General features: G+C 38.4%; 2 protein-coding genes across 2 annotated transcripts in view; both read left to right on the top strand.

Moving 5' to 3' along the window:
* LOC122068749 (beta-galactosidase 17) overlaps positions 1-7,136 on the top strand; it is a 40,056-nt gene extending 32,920 nt beyond the window's left edge. Inside the window, exons 15-18 of the mRNA XM_042632631.1 lie at positions 2,774-2,939; positions 3,716-3,861; positions 6,440-6,505; positions 6,683-7,136. Of these exons, the coding sequence (XP_042488565.1) occupies positions 2,774-2,939; positions 3,716-3,861; positions 6,440-6,505; positions 6,683-6,778 (474 nt within the window). The 3' untranslated portion in view covers positions 6,779-7,136. The remainder of the gene's footprint in view (positions 1-2,773; positions 2,940-3,715; positions 3,862-6,439; positions 6,506-6,682) is intronic.
* Positions 7,137-8,079: 943 nt separating this feature from the next.
* LOC122068750 (translation machinery-associated protein 22-like) lies at positions 8,080-13,906 on the top strand. The gene is made up of 7 exons (XM_042632632.1): positions 8,080-8,396; positions 8,550-8,639; positions 8,821-8,885; positions 10,518-10,599; positions 10,721-10,788; positions 10,878-10,961; positions 13,372-13,906. The coding sequence occupies exons 1-7, from the start codon at positions 8,249-8,251 to the stop codon at positions 13,426-13,428; spliced, it is 594 nt and encodes a 197-aa protein (XP_042488566.1). The 5' UTR covers positions 8,080-8,248; the 3' UTR covers positions 13,429-13,906.
* The last annotated feature ends 353 nt before the right edge of the window (positions 13,907-14,259 follow it).

Below are 14,259 nucleotides of genomic sequence, written 5' to 3'. Positions count from 1 at the left end.
CCTTGATAGCATTTTCTTAATGTAATGTTGTACCACCTGCTCATATAGATGCTAACTTGAGTTATTTGCTATCTGTTCATCTTCTTTTTTTTTTTTTTGGTGAATAGTAAATGCATTAAAAGAAGGGGGAGGGAAAATATAGTCCCAAAGGGGAAGTTACAAACCCAATAAGGGATACAAAAAGTCCATAAATGGTACCAATCAGGGCCCACATGGCCTAAGAGAACTTCTACAGTCCGATGCGGTTGGCCAAACAGAGGAGAAGGGCAAATCAGTCCGAACTAGGAAGAGAACCACAAACCCTAACCCTAACATCTCAACACAATAGTTTCTAGCCCTCAACACAAAGGAGCACTGCCGGAGAAGAGGCAGCCAAGGTCGAGAAGTGCTGGGCCTTGCGGGGGACAAGGCCAAGCGGGCGGGCAGCTGGCCTAGTGGATGGGGTCTCTAAGGTGTAGGGGCGCCGGCCTTTCTGAGGGCGACGGTGGAGTGGCTGCCTGCCAAGAGTAGCCTGGCGGGCTGGTGTTGAAGAGGCTATTTCAGATCAGGTCAAAATCCAAACCAATAGACTGAAAGGCAGGCTGTCGGTGGCCGGCAGGCCCAATGAGGCAAGTAGACAACGAGGGTGGAGGCCAACGTAGTGAGAAGGCAAATAGACCAAACGAGCCTGGCATCCAGAAGGGCAGGCAGCCTTGAATGGGTGATGACCAACAGGACGGCAGACCTGGCGAGAGTGGTATCCAAAAGGGCTGCAAGCATGCGAGCAGCCAACTGAGAGACAAAACCGGAGGAGTAGACGAGCCAGCAGACAGACCAAAGAGTCTGACGGCAACCAGTAGGGCAAACACCTGTAGGCCTCACAGGAAAGGCGTCCAGAAGGGCAGCAGGCCTAGCGAGATGGCAACTGGTAAGCAGTTAGCCTAGAAGGGGCCAGCACCAAACCATCTTATGACCAAGCAAGGCAGGAGGTCAGAGGGAAGACGAGCTGAGTGGTTGCAGCAGCCTCAACACCGATCGAGATGATTGACATTAGGAACAGCGGGAGAAGAAGGCAAAGGGAGTGGAGGATGAAGAAGAGAGAGGGAGAGAGAAGAAGAGGAAGAAAGGAGAGGGATAGGGGAGATGTAGAGGAAGAAGAGCGGTGGAGGGAGGGAGGGAGAAGAGAAGAGAAGAGAAGAGAGAGGGAGAGAGGAGAGGGGGGAGCAGCCCAGCCTCACAGCCAGGCTGCTCGAAGCGGTGGCCTACTCCTTCGCTTTGGTAACTTAGGGTTTTCGGGAGAAGGCGAGAGGTCTTTGACTTTATATGGACTTACTTTCTATGCTCAGAAATCCTGAAAGCTATTTAAGCATTTTTGTGTTCCTAGAATGAAGTTGACAAACTGACTGTTCAAAATAATTTTCAGAAAATGAATCCTGTAATTGATATGAGCTAATGTAGAAAACTATCTTTTCATCTTTTTTTTTTTCTTAAATATTTTTAACTTATGACAGATCTATTTAATATCTATAGTTAAAATGATGGTACAATTTGTTTAAAAAAAAAAAAAAAAAGAACAACTTTGAGGAAAAGATCCAAAAGTATTAGTACTCTAGAATGGAGTGAATGTCTATGACCAATGCTAACCTACTGCCACTTTAGATTTTAGAAAACATCATCCTGTCCAACCTGGGGCTTCACAGCTCATGAGCCATTATAACTATGAAGTATCAAGTTTTTCCCCTTAAGCCTGAAGAGAAAATTCCACCGGAGCCAGTTAGTATATAGTCCATAGCTTGCTTTATTCACATTCAGTTCATGTGATCCTGGGCTCACTGAATAGATGATCGAATTGTTTACAGTAATGCCATCAAAGTCAAGGAGTTTGGGTGAGTTTTGATGGGGAAAATTCCGGACCGTCTCAAGGCAATGAACCATGGCTCATTAACTTGAATCTTGATGGCAGCTTCTTAGCACATCATAAATGTTTTTTGTTGAGTTCTTGTCTGCAGCTTGGTCATTGCTGTCTTCAAGACTATTTCCTCTAGGTTAAAGTAATTAATCATCTTGTAAGTATTGAAGACCTTCTTCAACTAAAAATCTTGGGGTCAGCATGTTCCTCCATCTGTGGGATTTCCTGTTGTTCTTGGTATGATCTGCAAGATTCATTCATATCTTGGACCTTGGATTGGCCTTTAACATATTCCTGAATTTGAATGTATTTCAAGGTCTATTGTTTTTTTCTCATTGAGAATCCATTCATCAAGAACCATTTTTTTTTTTTTGCTCAAAACAGTAGGTGAAGCTGGTGGGCATTGTTTGAATTGTCAACTGGTTTCTTGACCTTTCCAGTTTTCACGCCTCTTCAAGTCTTTTGTAGCTTTGGTTAGAGCTAGAATGCATACCTCATTAACCTTATACACATTATTTCACTGTAGATATTTTCACCTTTACTTTACGTGTTGGTTGGAACTTTACATGTTCAATGGCAAGAATCCATTTTGGAAGAATTCTGCAAGTTCGATCTGGAGCCATCATTTGAAAAATTATGTGTAGGCTTCTCAAAGTTCCAAGAGCATATGATAACCAGAGTGATTACTCCTTTCACTTAGTAAAGTTTTGAGTTCAACTCAATTGATACATTTTTTTTATCCTTTGGCTCGCTTCATATTGTTAATGTTAGAATATTATGATGTGATTCCATCCATTCCAACTGGTTGTTACGTGGTTTAAATTGATTTGATTTGAGTCGACAACTTATTCCCTTCAAATGGTTGGCTTTCTGTTTTCTTTACAGGGGATTTTGTCAACTGTTTTTCTAGACGGAAATACTCTTTATGGATGGAAGATGTTTCCGATTCCCCTACACAATCTGAATAGGCTGCTGGAAGTCAATCCCATTGTGCAAGTGGGAGATGAAAGAACCACTAAATCTCTCCAGAAGAAATTAAAACATCACTCCAGTATGTTCAGAACTCATACTTTGAAAAATGAAAATATCTACAATGTAAGCCTAGGCCACTTGAACCAGACATTAGTTTACTTCTAGGCACATACTATTTTGTCTTTCATAACATTGTATGCTATTATTGCTTCTTGCTTGTTCTGATCAAGAATCTCCATGGGATTATGGGAAACATAAACTTCAAGATGTTTATACAGTACCGAAAAAGGAAGATGCCTTTTTCCTAAGAACATCAGAGTTTTGTTCTGCACATCTGCGGTTAATCCTCACCCCCACCCAACCCCAACGCCAAAGAGAGAGAGAGAGAGAGAGAGAGAGAGAGAGAGATCCATATCAAATTTATATGTCCTTTTGAGGTCGGGGGCTAGAATTTCATTATGTTTGATTTTTACAAGGAGATAATGCATTTAAAAAAAAAATTATTTAGTTTGATTATCATCAGAAAAAAAAAAAAAAATATATATATATATATATATATACAAACAAACAAACAAACAAGCAAACAAATTTTGTAATCTGGTGAGTCACCTCAGAGAGAGAGAGAGAGAGGTAGGGGTTGTGAAAAACAGATAATTCTGGGTCCGTATTGGACGATGTGGCATGCTTTGGCTATTGCATGACGCTCTTTAGTGGGTGTGAATAATGATGATGATGTCTAGGTTCTTAGCTACTAGCTCATATATGAGTCCAACTTACAACCAAATTAAGAATAAAACAAATATAAGGAAAAGAGCTTGATAATGATTAGATCACCTTTCTCTTTATTTTTTGCAGAGATGACCTCTCAAGAACCAGGATTTTATGAAGGAAACTTCACTATTGACACCTTAAATGAAGTTAAAGACACATATTTATCATTCAGTGGTTGGAGTAAAGGGATTGCTTTTGTCAACGGTTTCAACATAGGAAGATTCTGGCCGGTAAAAAATATTCCTTCATATCCATTTTAGTAATTTCCTTGTGCAAATTTGGGATCATGTTTGATGATTCACCTCTCCCCTAGACTATGAAGACTAGTCAATATTCTTTAGTAATTTTTTTCCTGCAGACTTTCTTTTTAGAATAATTTTTTCCCTGTAAATGGTTTCTTTGAGGAGGCTTTAGAAGTTATGTTCATATAATTACTTTCAAGAGTAATTTTTTTCTAGTATGATGATTAAATTTTGTGGTTCCATAGTTGAAGCCTAATCCTGATTCTTTCAGAATTCTCATATGCTATTTCCACATAATTTCCTCCTCTCCCCCTACTCTATTTTTCTATTAAAGTTGTTATTTTATTGTTTAAATGATTAAAATCATGTTTCAACAACCATCCTGTGGCAAATTTTGTGTCAAGCATAGTTGTCAAGGCATCGCCTTGGTGACAAGCCAATCTGGAGGTCAAGACAACCTGTCACCTAATGTGCCAAGGCTCCCAGGCCTGAAAATTTATGATCTTGCCCTTCACATGTAAACCCCTCTCCCTTTATTTTGACCTTTACAACCCTACACACCTACACGCGTTTATTAGATGACAGATACCTGTAAATATGGGCTAGGATATAATATGTGCTCATTTTGCAAGCCTTAGCCTCACCTGGGCATTAAGATGGCTGGCCGATGCTGTGGCTTACCTTAGTGCCTTTGACAACTATGGTGCCAAAGAACTTTTGCATGAGGGCCAGTTATGATACTCTGCCAACCCAAAATCATAGAGTGCTGAATTCCCAACTTTCATACTTGTTCAAGACAATGGCTGTCCCTTTTCCTGGGAGTTATTCTCACATGTCAACTTTTGGATGTGGAAAGGTTGATCCTTGTAGCAGTCCACCCTTTATTTCCACCAGTCCTTGCAATGAGGTCTGCTTTATCATCATTCATCACTGTGATCTCACTCTGTTTTACTGAATTTATGCCTGCTGTTTCCACCATGGCAGATCATTTGACTGCAGTGTTGCGGCACATGCTGAACTGGGGGACCTTTGCAGCTGCATTTATTTTCCAAACTTTTGTCCTGGAAAATTGCTTCCACATGATTGTGCCTTGTCTCAAACATTATATTTTTTTACCACACTTCTTACTCTATGTAGAGATCGCAGGTTCGAGTCAGGGAAACAGCCTCTCTGCAAATCAGGGGTAAGGCTGCGTACATTATGACCATCCCCATACCCCACAGTGGCGGGAGCTTTGCACTGGGTACAACCTTTACTGTTACTCTATGCATGGGCCAATCCACTTTATAATAGGCTCATAATAGTAGGCTCATGATTTTGTCTTCCACTTCACAACGGGTGCACATGTGCTAGCAGGGAGACTCATGCAAAATAGGCTTGGTCTCAAAATTGTAAAGTCACACCCTCCAACCATTAACATTGATCAGAAAAGCTGAAAAGCTCAAACTTTGAAGTGGGTTTCAGAATAGGGTTAGGCTTCAACAGAGTAGCCCTAGGGTGAAATTTAATCAAATTTAGCAGTGGTGAATTATAGAGCTAATTATACCATGCTGTAGAAGCGAGTCTCACATACTTCAGGTGATCCCAGTAAGAGTGTTTTGACTTTAAACCTCGAAATTCCGCTTTCTTGATTCAAGAAAGGAATTGGTTATGCAGATAGTGATGTAATGGCAGTAAGGAATGAAGTAAAAATGTATACTTGATACATATTAGTACTTTGAATCAATAGGGATAGATCTGAGCTCCTGGTGCTCTGTTCTGCTAATGGTGGTCCTTAGAAGACAGTAGCTGCAGGATAGGAAATATGAAAGCTGGTCCAGTCAACCTAATTGTAACATTAGTAAAAATGGGGTGGAAAATGAAAATGAAGTTAGGTTAGATTAGATAGACAGTAATATTTATAGTTTCATTATGTAGGGCCAATCATAAATAAAGGGAGAGAATTGAAAAATATTTTTTTCCTTTTTTACTCATAGAATTAGAACAGGGAATTTAAAGTGGAGAGGTACTTCCGTACTGTTACATGATAGACACGTGAGAAGATTCTATAGGGCAGCTATAAAATCAGCAATGTGTATGGAGTTAAATGTCGTGTAACAAAGAAACAAGTATACACTACCTAAACAAGAAAGTTTGTAGCTGAGATGAGGATGTTGAGGTGGATGGGTGACAAAACTAAAACTAAAAGATGAGAAAGGAAAAAAGTTTGAAGTGATAGGAGTGGCTCCTATAGGAGAAAAGTTGAAGGAGTCTCATTTGAGGTGATATGAACTCCATTTAATTTGAGATGAGGCTGAGTTGAGTTAATGAGGTCAATTAATCCAATTCTTTGGTATAAATGCCAAGTGCCTCAAGCCCAAATTCATTAACCAGGCAATTTAAAGACCAATCCACTGACCGGAAATAATTACTGATTAAACAACCCAAACTAATTTATTATTGCTGCTGTTGTTTTGTACCTATTTAATGACTATACCCTAAGATGGTACTTCTTCCATCCTAAGGTAGTGCTTTGTCCATCTTGTAGTTTCTTAAAACTAATTAATTATTTCCGTGCTGTTTGCAGTCACATGGACCACAATGTAACCTTTATGTCCCTGGCCCAGTTCTTCAACATGGGGAAAACGTTGTGGTATGAAGACCAATTCCTTTTTGAACTTTCTATTACGATCATATAACTGATAGCATTTTTTAATTTCTTGTACTTTTATCTTCCTACACACCTCTCAATGCATTATATCAGAGTTCTTCATGCATTTTGCTTCTTGAGGGATGTTGTCTAACTCTCCTCCTGGTGACCGTTACACAGGTCATATTAGAGATAGAAGATCCAAACCCAGAGCTTATGGTCATCTCAGTGGATCAGCCAGAATATGCATGCGGTTCGAAAGTACACCAGCTTTGACACCCTGTGAATTATATGTTTACTGAACACATGCTTGTAGTGATGCACTCTGCCATTTGATTCATAAACAACTGTGATAGAGAACTTCGTGATTCTACCTTGCCACTGTGTACCCAAGCCAAGGGGAATCAGCTGGGTCATTCAGTTATAAATGCTTAGGAGGCTTTCATTGGTACTTTCTTTTGTTAAGATCAGTTCCTAATTATTCAGGAATTTCTCATGTATTCTATAAATGTAACTCATTGTAACCTCATTGACATGGTATAGTGAAATTGCCATTACTTTTTATCACCTAAAAGTCTGTCATGACAAACTGGACATTCACTTTCATCATAAATGTATCTCTTTTCTAAGGTAAGAGTGAAATGTTCTCATGTAGGTTCTGTTTCTTGTTGAAGAGTATGGTAATGGTGTGGCAGCTATTCTACTGTTATTGACAGTGCATGTGAGCTTTTCTCCAACAGGGAGGTAGAACTTGCATTAATTGAGCATGGAACCAATATCTATTCAATCACATGAGATTGAGCAGGAACACCAAGAAGGAATCTATTGCCCATATTGTTTTGACTACTGGAAGCTTAATTCTATTATACATACATCTTAAGCAAAAATTCAAATCACGGTTTTGGTGACTAGTCTATTGGCTGCTAATAGGGCCAATGGCCACCACACACACATGCATACAATAGGGTTTGATCCCACAACCTCCTCCCATGGGAACCGGCTCTTCAAGTTGAAGCTGCCACCACTAGGCTAAGCTAGGGTTAGCTAGGGTTAGCTAGGGTTTGTACTTCCTAGCAATACTCAAAATAGATAAAATAGGATAACTTATCTAAACAATTTATCAAGGCTGCCCAATATGGCAAATTGGCATAGTCATGTTGACCCAAGGTCTTCTACTTACATGTAAAACCCAGTCTTGACAAAGTTGTCAAGTGGTAAAATAGATATTTGAAAATCATGACTATCGTCAGAATAGTATATGTGTGTATAGGTTTTCATAGAATGCATGGTGATACAAAAGATGATGTTTGATTTAATTAGACAATACAATTTAGCATAGGCCTAATCTAGGACATGTACTAGCTATCTAACAATTATAATTGCCACATCATCATTCCATGTGGAACAATAAAATGGATAGTTTTTCAGATGATTTTTTTCTCAAGTAAATAAATGTGCTATGTATAAACACAAAAATACCAAAATAATTAAAAAGTACTTTTTTATATATTAAAAATGTTTGGCAAACAGACCCTAATTCCAAACATTTTTGTTTGAAAAGCATTTCTAAACAAAAACACCCACATTCCCCATTCTATAGATTCCCAGTCCCTTCAGAAATTTTCCTTTTAAAGCTGAACCGAAAATTTTCTTCCCAGAACGCTTTTCTGCAAGATCGCAAGAGGTTCGAAAACAAGATAGCGATATAGCATTGGTAAAGCAACAGAGCCTCAGTGGGGAGCTTCAATGGCGGAGAAGCCGCAACCGGTTCGCGTTCTATACTGTCCAGTTTGTAGTCTCCCCGCCGAATACTGTGAATTTGGTCCGGATTTTCAGAAATGCAAGCCCTGGCTGATTGAAAACGCTCCGGAGCTGTATCCCGATCTCCTGAAAGGTAAAACCCTTCTTTTGTTTTGTCTTATATGATCTTGTGTTGGTTTGAAATTTAGGAAATCCAAAATTTCGATCTTCGCTATTGGAATGGCGTTCGTCTTGTACTTTCTCCTGAGTTTTATATATCCATTTATTTAAATTTTAATCATTTCAGAATCAGATGAGAAGGAAGCTGATAAGGTTTCTGAACGGCTCCAATCGGTTGGAATTTCTTCCGCCGGCGTCGATGGGTCAGCTCCTCGAGGTTCTCTTTGTTATTAGAACTCCTTTGTTTATTTATTTGCCCGCTTAGTCTTGTTTTGTGCCAGTTCACTTAATAGCCATCTCTGGGTACTAATGTTTGATACGCTTTCTCTTTCTCTCTCTAAATTTCTTTGATGACTTAATTGAAGTGACATACTTACGCGTTCTTCTCTTTTGATTAGGAGGTACCTCAACATCGAAGCAAGAAGAAGTAAAACGTCTTCCTGGTGGAAAGATAAAGAAGATAGTAAGAGCCTGAATATTTTCTTCAACAAATGAATATAATATGTTATAATATATTGGCATAACTTCTACCTTATGTTATTTGTGTATACCAAGAATCCTTTTTGACATGATGTCTTGTATTGCATTTCTTTTTTTTTTTTTTTTTTTTTTTTTTTGTCCTTTATTTTTCTAGTGTCAGGTTGGATTGATGAATCATCTTTTTCTTTTACCTTCTCTGCTTGTTTTGTATTAGTTCATGTCCTTTGAACAACAACTGCCTAATGCAGTTGGTGAGCTGTAGTGGGCAAAAATCCCATGCTCAACAGGAGGTCTCGAGTTCGAGCCTCCTGGCTGTTATCTATTTCCATCTCTACCTATCAAAAAAAAAAAAAAAAGTTCATGTCTTTTGTATTATTTACCCAAAAAAAAGTCTTTTGTATTAGGTTTTGCATATTTCTGAGAGTTGTCATTTTTGACAATGAAATCTAAATATGCCGCAAGCATATAGCTTTCTTTATTTAGAAGCTTCCCTCCATTTATTTGTAGAATGCTACGTTGCCCAACATCTATGATGGTGGTGTTTCTGTGGCAGCTTGGGCAAATGCAGGAGCTTGATGGCATATTGTTATGCTGGCCATTCTTTGAAAAGGGATATTCCTACATAACGTGGTCCTGCTGCATTAGTTTGGGATCTAATCATTTGGAAAGTGAAAAAAAAAAAAAAGGAGATTATTTGATGGAACATATAGAAATCCTTTCAGGATTCCGCACTATGTTACTTCCATTATAATTGACCAGTCCATGGATAGTGAGTTGTTTAAGGAGTGCCAAGAGAGGATTTTGAAGATGAAGTCTCATTATTGATTTGGTCTTGGTCTAGTGAGGTGTTTGAGTGCCAGGAGAGGATTTTGAAGATGAAGTCCTATCATTGATTTGGTCTTGGTATTGGATTAACACTGAATGTGACCAGAAATTCAACTGATTGTAATTGTATGTCTAATTGTCTACGCTGTAAAAGTTACTTGACCTACGTTAATGAACTCTTTTATTTATCAAGAAAAATAACCTATTGTACTAGGCTGTGTGGGATTAATTGAGGGGAAAGTTGGACTAGTAATTTAGTTCAACAGGTAGTGGGTCTTGGAGGGGTTGTTTATCGGTGGAAATTTTGAGTTTAAGTTGGAATTTGGGTTAGTTAATTGTTAAAGGGGATATGGTGGTTGGGTCGGTTACTTGGTTAGTCGATTCAAGTTTATAGTTCTTGGACTGATGGAAAACTGCAACTAGGATTATGGTTTTATTCCATGTGTAAAAATCGGCACTGTGAAAGAGTAAATTGTGATATGCAGCTGGTTGTATGAAGCTTTAAGGGAGTTGAGGGATTGCGGGGTCTCAAGATTGGGCCTTATCTGGTTCAACCTGTGCAGAAGTGTCAATAAATTAGTTGTTTCATGGCCTTCGTAGGTTATGCTGTAAGTATCCGTAGTGGTACAGTTGAATGATAACTAAGAAAAGTGACAACAAATGCCTCCTATATTCTCGTTTGGATTTCTATTATTGGGACATTGTATGTTTAGTAGTGATTGATCAGTCTGGTCTTTCATTCAATCATCAGTGATAGCGGAATGTGTTTTTGGATAAATTCCTTTTGTAGGAGAAGCAAGAAGTTGTTATCGAAAAAGTTGTTCGTAACAAGCGCAAATGTGTCACCATGGTGAAAGGACTAGAGCTTTTCGGTGAGCAGTGCTTTGTGATTCTTGTCTATCTCGTAATTCAACAGTTTATTAGGAATATATAGTTGTTATTAAAAATTTAATCATGATTTTATTGCTCAGTTTGTGGGGAACAATGTTTCAGGAATCAAACTCAGCGATGCTTCCAAGAAACTTGGGAAAAAATTTGCTACAGGAGCATCTGTTGTTAAGGTGCATACAAACTCCATGCGCTTGTATGAATTGTTTCTTAAACCATCCTTCTTTTTGGCCATTTCTTATTTATGATTTTGAAATTGTAGGGTCCGACTGAGAAGGATCAAATTGATGTCCAGGGTGACATATCCTACGATATCGTGGAGTTCATCACTGAGACCTGGCCTGATGTAATTCACTCTGACCTTCGTCTTTTGTAATATGTCATGTACTAAGGCTCAAATGCTTAGATTCAAAATCTCATTACTTTTATGGCATAATCAGTATGTTATGTTCCATGACTGTTCATGCATTTTATGATAGAACTTTGGCTCAAAGTACAGCTAAGGCACACAAGTATTTAATATTTGAATCCTGAAAATATTCATCTCTGTACTTTGTCTTCCATGTATGAGTACATTCCGGAATAAGGTGCCTTAGATAATAGGTATTTCCTAAATATACACTTTAAACCCTGTATGTAATTTCCACTGTTTTGCTAGTGCTCCTACTTTATGGACATTTCATGCGTTCTGTTGCAATCCTTGTTTATGGCACTTGCTTATGGGTATAAATTCCAGTTACCCATTTAGAAATTTTTTACAGATTTTGCTGGGTCTTTTTTGTCCATGCTTTCGGTTGTCTCCTATGTTGCCATGGCTTAATGTGCTATGTGACTTGTTTCTGGCCCTTGGTCATGGGTGTAAGCTTCATACACTCATGTAGATTGTGTCCTTAGTTTTTCTGGGTATGCTCTTGCATAACATGTTTCTCTTGTGAGTAAGCACACTTTTTATGTGGATGCTGATGTTTCTTGTTACAATGAATGTCCCTGATTTCTTCCAATGCTAGCTTTGTGTTTATCACTTTTCTAGTGTAACCTTGCCAGTGTAGTCAATTGAAGTTCCATATGGGATTCCAAGTTAATAAAGCTTTGGGACTTTGGATGTGGTTGCCTGGAGGAGATGACCGTACCTTCAATATTCTTTCTTCTTCGGAATTAAGCGATCCTGGGGTTTGAGTTTTAATTTTATATTGTTCTTTATATGGGTTCTGATTAGGGGTTGTTTTTGGGGGGGGGGGTGTATTGGGGTATGAGGATTTGTTTCTGTTTTGCTCGGGTGGTCTATTGTGCCATTTTCTCTTCTTCTTGCTTATGTTTTTGTTTCTTATGCTTTTAGTGAAGGTTTCTTGCTACTGATGAAAACAAAAAACACCTTCTGTTGCATGGGAATTCAAATTTCTGATTTGCTATTGTGCTGAAGTTTTTTTAGGGCATACAGAAGACGAGTTATCATATGCATGAGTCTGAGCTAACTGTGGCTTGCATCCATTTTTTTATATATGTTCTCAGTGCTTCAATTTTCCTTATCATTGGAGCTTGTGCGATGTTCCATTCCTACCATCTTCATCTCATGATGTATACTGATGCTGTTTGCCTATATAACTATTATCAGAAATCTGGCAATGGCTTCTAGAGATTTCCTGACTTCTTTAAATGATGCTCATTTTCTTAAACCAAACGTTATTGCGAACAAAGCATTGAAAGAAAAATAACATTTTCTCATTGCGGTGGCTAATTTTCTTTATCTTTCGCCATATCCAGTTTATGAGAATAATGTAATGCCGTCAAATATTGTTTCAGAACCTCAGTTCATTGACAGATGAAACAATAAGTTGGCCGTCACCTTGCATCACAAACATTTGAAGTAGAACTATTACTTTGTGTTCTGAATTCAAGTTGAATTTTTTAAACTTATTTCATTTGGTCATTTACTTCTTGTGGAAAACTTGGCACTTGTTTATGGCGGTTCTAGGAATGAGGGGTTACTGATGCTTGACGTTTTAGTTACATTGATTGGTTATTGAATGAAAAGCAATTAATCTAAATCTTTAGTGATGGGCGCTAACATGATTATTTTTCTAATGACATTGGTGTGCTGCCATTTTTTATTGGACTTAACACTGAAGTTTGTAATGCATATCCTTAAATTATTTCTGACAAATCTTCACTGAAATCTCTTGAATATTCCTAAAATAAAAGCATTAACAGGAAAGATGATTTGTGTGATCTGACAAAAAAAAAATGATATTAAAGGGCATACCCGGTGCACGAGGCTACCACCACTGCGGGGTCTGGGTAGGGCCATAATGTATTCACCCTTACCCCCGCTTTTGGAAAGGCTGTTTTCTGACTCAAACTATATAGATCCTATTCAGGAAATTCTGAGATAAGCAAATTAATCATGTGTGGGAAACAACTAGGATGAACTTATCCTGTGGAGATTCGATTTAAGTTCATCTATGGTCATTTGATTTCTGTTACTTCAACAACTTGTACAAGCATGTGGTTGGAAATGGCTTTGTTTGACATCTATGCCCATCAGTTATGTTGGAGCTAAGCATTACCCTGATGATTATATTTCTTATCGTTATTTTTTATACTGATAAAAGATACAAAAGCCTTTGTGATGTTTTTCTCATTCTTCATGGATTTTGGGTAGCTGGCGATACAGAGCCAGGCTAGAACTTGGCACTTCTAGTGAATTAGTTTTCTTTGATCCATCCGGATATTTGGTGTCTCTTCTCTGCCTTTTTCAGGTCCCAGAAACTGCTATTTATTTCATTGAAGATGGCAGAAAAGTGGCTGCTGCATAAATTGGGATTCAAGAAGCGTGTTGGTGCTGACTTTTGGCTGGATGACAATCTTTGTGCAAAATACCAAGAGAAGGGGCCATTTGACCTTCCACTCCAGATGGGTGAATTCTCACCTAAACATTGCACTTTTAATTAGACAGGTCACTTGATGACCCAGAAAATGAGAAGGGAGAACGGCCACTAGTAATGCCATAATTGGTTAGGGACGTGTTATTTGACCTTGTTGCTGGAGATAAATATGTTTTTGTAGTTGGGAATGTTTGTAGAAAAGTGATGGATGTCTTCTGTACATAGATGTGAGTTCTTTTAGATAATACCATGATATTTCTTTCTGTGCTTGATAAAAAAAAATTCCAACATGCAGCTTATAAGCGATGGCCATGGTTGTTATTTCCTGTAAACCTGTCTGGATGGAGGGTCTCTTTCCGATCCCCATTATTATCTGAGAAATGATATAACTGGAATTGTAGTTCTTTTAGACGGTCCCATGATACTTCTTAATGTGCTTGGTAATTTTTTTTCCAAAATGCAGATTATTAAATTTTGGCCATAGTTATTATTTCCTTTAAAACTGTCTGGATGGAGGGTCTCTTCCCGATCACCATTATCATCTCGGAAACAGTATGTGTTAATTCGAACGGCACGTCCAAATTAAACCTATATTGTTTAGCATTGAGATGGTTTATGGATATTGGAAAATGTTATGTTTGTCTCGAATTCTTGACTTGTTTCAAAGATTGACTTGCTCCGACGTATTTTGGTGGTAACCCAAATGGCATTTTTTCTGAGGTCTGTGATGGTAGTAGTGGGTTTGGGCCGATAGGCCCAGAG

This window comes from Macadamia integrifolia, unplaced genomic scaffold (assembly GCF_013358625.1).
Source record: "Macadamia integrifolia cultivar HAES 741 unplaced genomic scaffold, SCU_Mint_v3 scaffold456, whole genome shotgun sequence".
NCBI classification, from domain to species: domain Eukaryota; kingdom Viridiplantae; phylum Streptophyta; class Magnoliopsida; order Proteales; family Proteaceae; genus Macadamia; species Macadamia integrifolia.
The sequence above is the reverse complement of the archived record's forward strand: the minus strand, read 5'-3'. Positions and strand labels throughout refer to the sequence as shown.